This window comes from Entamoeba nuttalli (genome assembly GCF_000257125.1).
Source record: "Entamoeba nuttalli P19 unplaced genomic scaffold asmbl_5611, whole genome shotgun sequence".
Lineage (NCBI taxonomy): Eukaryota > Evosea > Mastigamoebida > Endamoebidae > Entamoeba > Entamoeba nuttalli.
Genome location: NW_008577568.1, coordinates 1 through 6,445, shown reverse-complemented (window position 1 = coordinate 6,445; position 6,445 = coordinate 1). Strand labels below are relative to the sequence as shown.

Below are 6,445 nucleotides of genomic sequence, written 5' to 3'. Positions count from 1 at the left end.
CTATTGATTCAAAATATTTTGCTTCTTTTTCTTTTTTTGTAAATTATTTTAGACTCATTATTTCTTTACTTATTTCGTTCCTTATACAAATCATATATATTAAAATATAATGTATTAGTTAAATCAATTGATATATATTCAAAAACAAATAAAATAGAAATAAAAGAAATAAAAATAATTATGAATAAGTAAAATAAATGAAACAAATAATACAATAAGAATAATAAATAATGAAGAAAAACATTAAATACAAACTATTATTAAATAATAAAAACTAATTATTATTTAATTCTTAATCAAGTAATCTTGAATTGAATAAGAAATTAAATTAATTATGTATGCTTATTTTGCAGTTACTAATTAATAATCAAATTAATTTTTGATTATATTCAAACAAATAAGTCAACCTTCATACAAAATGAAAAATTGATAATTTAAAATAAATGTCACGAGAAAAAATATATTAATTATTATGATTCAATTCAAAAATATCAAGTTCTTTATTAACATATTTCTTTCTTTTATTCAATTATATCACAATTTTCATTTTATTTAATTCTCTTTATTTTATAATTTCTTATTATCAAATGATGGTATTAACACTAAAATATAACAAAACAGTATTACAAAACAACAACTAATTTGAATATTAAATAAAAATGACGCATTGAGAAAGAACAAAAGAAGAAACAAAAGAAAATTTCAATAAATAGCTTCTTCAATATACAATATCAAAATGTCAATTTAATTTTATTTTAACACTTATATTTATAACTCTTTTAACTTCTACACTCGACTCTTGCAATTACATCAAGTCAATTAATATCATATCTATTTTTGAAAAAGATGGTTTTATTAAAAGATTTAACAAACAAAAAATGGATTGATTGAAATTGATATCCAAACACTTCCTATTTATGAAGAAATTATGAAATAAAAATAAAGTAGATATTGAATAAACAAAAATGAATAAACATTAATAATTGTAAATTTAAATAGAAGTAATGATTAATGATATAATAAATGTAAAATGGAATGAACAACAATTATTTGAAATTATTAATAAAAACAAATAGAAATATAATAATTTTTCACAAAATAAATTTAAGAAATATATAAATTAAAACCAAACAAACCAATGATATTAATAAATATAGAACACGCAAGATAATATTCTAAAAAAACCAACAAATTCAATTGTGCAACTGTGAAGAAAAAAATTCGAGAAAAGTATATATTATAAACATCATTCATATCATTTCCGCATAACTAACAAAAAAACTTTATTATTTAAATACACCTCATTCTTATGCATAAAAACCATTCAAAAATTGCTACAACAAAAGAAGTCTAAAAATAATAAGTTAAACAGAAAAATAAACTAAAGAATCAAACAAAAAATGTAAGAAACTAATTAGTTTATAAAAAGATATAATTAAAGAATAAATAAACTTAAAACATACGAAGATGAAATAATAATTTTTATAGACATTAAAAACATTTAAATAAATTAAAATATTGAAAGAATAAAACCCAAATTGATATCTTATAATAACATAAAATATTATAATTATAACATAATAAAATTTTACTATTTTATAGAATTTTTTCAATTCAATTTATTAATATAACTTTAAGTTGTTTTGGTAAGCGTCATTTTATTTTTAATAGTACCTCATAGAAAAACACATTTTTCATAACAACGAACAATATAATATTATTAATAGTATAATTGATGTTAATTTTTGAATTTTTGAACAACAAAACATCACCTTTTTAAATTACAATAAACATCATCTTCACATCTTCTGTATTTAATTTATCCAAAGGAGTAAATGACATTTATTTAAAACTATTTAAACATGTAAAACATGTAATTTATATATCAAAATGACCTGTATAATGAGTGCGTTTTACAAAGGAAAGATTACCCAAGAAACAGAAAATACATACATTGCACAATGTACGAAAACACCTAAATCCTTACAAATGTTATATGCGAAAAGAAAGTCAACTGATAGAGACTGTCACCAACAATCATTTTTAATTGGGTTATTAATATCACTTGGATATTCAATAACAATTAAAAAACCTCATAAAAAAAGTAAAATCAATTCTCAAATGTTTTTAATACTAGAAATAATGAAAGAAATGAAAACGATTCTGTCGAGTGATAGTTTTGATGATTCTTTTGTAGATATCAAAAAAAGAAGAAGAGAAATAGATTCTTTAACAAATAATATTCTTATTGAACAAATTCAGTCTCATCAAGGAATAATGGAATTTAAAAAAAATAATAAAATAAAACTTAATGGATATAAGAGAATTAAAACACTAATGTATAATAATACTAAATACACACAATCAGATATAAATTTAATAGGAATGTCAATAAATAAATTTATTGTTCAAACAATTGGTTCTAACGATTGTTATTTACAACCGAATGACACAAGAATTACAAAATATTTTATAAATTAAATCAAATTTAAGTTATTTTGTTCTATAAAACAAATTTAAGTTATTAAAAAAAATATATATTTTTAGGAGAGAGTTAAGATTTTAGATCTCATCTTAAATATCATTTCTGTATTGGAAACTATCCATGACAGAAAAATTACTTACTACACCACGAACAAGAAATACTATTCAAATTCCTCCTCAAACAGAAACAAATAACAAAACTTATCGATCCTCTAAGTCAGTTATACAAAATTATATTATTTGCTCTCCAAGACAAACAGATAAAATAATACATATGGATAATATTACTTATTTATCTAAACCACCACAACAAGGTGTGTTATTAATTTCAACAATTGAAGGACATACTTTTATTAAGTTTCAACCATACTTAAATCAAAATGTATTGTCAGGAATATCTCCATCACAAACACCCAAATTAGAAGAAGAAAATGAAGAAGACAAAGAAAATGAAATATATTTCTGTATTGAAGATACTCCAACATATAAAATTTCTCATGAAACAAATGAAATACAAATTACTTTTATTCCAGGAAGAACTATTCCAGTTGACATAAAACCAATAGAATTTAAAAAAGGGACTTTCCCAAAATTTTGTGAGTTTTTAAAACAACTTGGAATTCATTTTTGTAATGGAAACATTTCTATTGACAAAAGAAGATTACCAAGAATGATAGATATTCCTAAATATCTTAATGAATTATCTAATCAAGAACAAAAAGATAAAAGAATTAATTGGTGTAAACAAATACAATTTGATTGTATTCAAAAAATTAATAAAAATTATCAATGGAATAATGAAAATGAAAGTATTATTAGAAAAGGATTGTTTTATAAAGGAGTTGATAATGATTGTCGTTGTTCATTATGGTCAAAATGTCTTGGAAATTCAATAGATAAAAATATATTTGAAAAGATCAAACTTCAAGTTAATAATTTAGTTGATATTCAAATTCAACATTGTAAAATACTTAGAGAAGAAATTGAACAAATATTAAAAGATGTAAAAAGAACAACTGTTAATAAAAGTGTATTAGAGTATTGGAATTGTCCAATTGAAAAAATAAAAACTTGCATTGAATTATTAATGAAATGTTGGATAATATATGATTTAGATAAAGGATATCAACAAGGAATGAGTGATATTTTAGTTGGAATAATGGAATGTAGTATAGATGACTATGAATTATTTTCTATCTTTGTTCAACTTATTGAACTAATGTCTTCTATTTTTAATAGTAAAATCCCTTTTGACTGTATTATTGGACCAATAGTAAAAACATTAGATTTAGAACTTGAAGAATATTTTAATATGAAAAAAATTGGATATTCTTTTATGTACAAATGGCTTATTTTATTATTTAGAAGAGACTTTGTCTCTGAAAAATGCATTCGGCTTTGGGATGCAATAATTGCATATCCAAAAAATAAATTTCATTATTTCATTGCTGTTTCTATGTTATTAGAACATCGTGATATAATCTTGTCAAACCGTTTAGACCTTGATGATATTTCAATCTTCTTCTTACAACTTGAAAATAAATTTGATGATCATCTTTTGATTGACGCTGACATTGCACTATCTACTTTTAAACAAAAGGCTTCTAAAGAAGATCAAGACCTTGTTTTTGCATAGAAATAATTGTAATATTTTAATTTCATTCTTCCTATGTTCTTCATCTTTTTTTTGTAAATAAACATTAATATCAAAACTTAATCTTGTGATTAAATTTAGGTTTATGAATCTAAATGAACGGAAAGAACCTCTATATAAAAAGACAATCAAACTTTAAAATACATGACAATTAAGGTAGTTGTATTACACCCTCATACAGGAGGTAATAAAATGTGGGAACATCTAAAAACAAATTGGAAATTATATGGGGATATGGGATTAGTCATTACTGTGTTTAGAAATTTTAGCTATGAAATGCTAGAAATTATACAACCAGATGTAATCATTCTTGGAGATTGTGCTGGAGCACCTTACCAATTCACAGAACAAGAATTTGAATCAATAGAAATGTATATGAATGAAGGAATTAACAAACATATTATTGGAACTTATGCAACGTTTTATCACCAAGAAGGACCATTTAATAGACTTCATATCTATGATAATAGAAGACTATGTACACTTTTTGGAATTGAACAAAGACTGATTTTGACTACAAGAAGAATAGATGGAGAAATTACTTATATGAGTTCTGATAAAACTATACTTTGGAAAAATATTCCACTTCCCTATAAGTCTAATGGATATACAAGTTCACAAGTTCCTCTTCATGAGTTAAAATGGGTTGATGAAACAGGAAATCTTATTGGATGTATTCAAGGCACTAAAATTTTAGCGCAATCTGAGAATGGAGACTGTGTGATCTTAGAAAGAAAAACAGAGAGAATGTCTTCTTTGTTTATAAGTCATATGCCAGAATATGAATCGGTTAAAAAAGACTTTGTTGATTGTCAATTTCTTTACAACTGTATTTTGTATCTTGTACAGCATAGTTTGTTCTGACTTATGTTTGTTTTCTTTGAAATTAGATTAAACTTAATAACTTATTGTAGATTATCATTCTAGTTTAACACTGATATGCCTAAATGAAATTAATAAACAGTCTTTCCCAATTAAAGGATTGAATGGTTTACCTCAACCATTAATTGAATTAAAGAAGAAACTTGAAAGGAATAAGAAAAATATCACTTACCAATCAAATCCATAACCTATTTATTTTTATTATAACTCCTTTAAAAAATAAAAAAATATAAATAACAAAAAAAAAAAGGAAAAAATGAAAATTTAAAAAAATAAAAGTGGAGGTAAGAACTTCATCTAGAAATGAACTAAAAAATTAGAGAAATGTCAGCTCCAAAGAGTTTCCATCTTTGTGATAATATTGGATGTCATTGTTGGAATGGTGATGCTACTAAAATTGCTTATTCTCCATGTTCCAAAGAAATTATTGTTGCTAGTTTTGATGGTAATAAATTTACAACTGAAGCAAAATTAAATGAACATGATGCACGTGTTACTGGAATTGATTGGGCTGCACAGTCAAATAGAATTGTTTCATGTTCAGAAGATAGAAATGCATATGTGTGGACTCAAAATGAAAATGGAGAATGGGTACCAGTTCTTGTATTATTGAGAATTGACTTTGCTGCAACTGACATTAAATGGTCACCAAATGAAACTAAATTTGCCTGTGCTTCAGGAAATAAACTTGTTGCTGTTTGTAGATTTAATGAAGAATCAAATTGGTGGGCTTCAGATCATGTTAAAAAATTCAAATCAACTGTTACTAAAGTAGCTTGGTCTCCAGACTCACTTACTGTAGCAGCTGCATCAACTGATTTTAAAGCAAGAATTTTTAATGCTTTTAATAAAACATTAGATGCAAAAGGTTCATATTCTCCATTTTCAGAAGAAGACATTTCATCTCCAAAATGCAAATTAGGTACTTTCTTATTTGAAACTGAAGCTAGTGGATGGGTTCATTCTGTTGCTTATACACCATCTGGAACAACTGTTGTTTTTGTTTCACATGATTCTTCTATTTCATTCATTGAAGCTAATAATGGAAAACCAACAGTTCAAACTATTAAATGTAAAACATTACCATTCTTAGATGTTCTTTGCATTAGTGACAATAAAGTTGTTGCTGTTGGACATCATTTCAATCCATGTTTATTTGAACGTGGAGATGATGGATGGAAGTTTGTTAAAGAACTTGACCAGAAACAAGCACCTAAGTCTACTGGAACAATGTCTGCTATGGACCATTTCAAATCTCTTTCATCTAGAGGAACTGCTGCAGTTAAGAGTGCTGTAGAAGAAATTACTACTACTCATAAGAACACTGTTACTTGTATTAGACCAATGAAGTATGATGAGGCATGGAATGTTCTTGAGTTTTCAACTTCAGGTATGGATGGTAATATAGCCATTTGGAAAGCTTAA

The 6,445-nt window shown here is 24.6% G+C and overlaps 4 protein-coding genes across 4 annotated transcripts; all 4 read left to right on the top strand.

Moving 5' to 3' along the window:
* Nucleotides 1-1,890: 1,890 nt before the first annotated feature.
* ENU1_134590 (hypothetical protein) lies at nt 1,891-2,481 on the top strand (the record flags this gene model as incomplete). Its single annotated transcript, XM_008860157.1, has 1 exon — nt 1,891-2,481. One exon carries the CDS (start codon nt 1,891-1,893, stop codon nt 2,479-2,481), a length of 591 nt encoding a protein of 196 aa, XP_008858379.1.
* A 124-nt stretch (nt 2,482-2,605) lies between these two features.
* ENU1_134580 (Rab GTPase activating protein, putative) lies at nt 2,606-4,120 on the top strand (the record flags this gene model as incomplete). Its single annotated transcript, XM_008860156.1, has 1 exon — nt 2,606-4,120. The coding sequence occupies one exon, from the start codon at nt 2,606-2,608 to the stop codon at nt 4,118-4,120; it is 1,515 nt and encodes a 504-aa protein (XP_008858378.1).
* Nucleotides 4,121-4,282: 162 nt separating this feature from the next.
* Nucleotides 4,283-5,207, top strand: ENU1_134570 (hypothetical protein; the record flags this gene model as incomplete). The annotated part of the gene is made up of 2 exons (XM_008860155.1): nt 4,283-4,991; nt 5,053-5,207. The coding sequence occupies 2 exons, from the start codon at nt 4,283-4,285 to the stop codon at nt 5,205-5,207; spliced, it is 864 nt and encodes a 287-aa protein (XP_008858377.1).
* A 137-nt stretch (nt 5,208-5,344) lies between these two features.
* On the top strand, nt 5,345-6,445 carry ENU1_134560 (actin-related protein 2/3 complex subunit 1A, putative; the record flags this gene model as incomplete). Its single annotated transcript, XM_008860154.1, has 1 exon — nt 5,345-6,445. The coding sequence occupies one exon, from the start codon at nt 5,345-5,347 to the stop codon at nt 6,443-6,445; it is 1,101 nt and encodes a 366-aa protein (XP_008858376.1).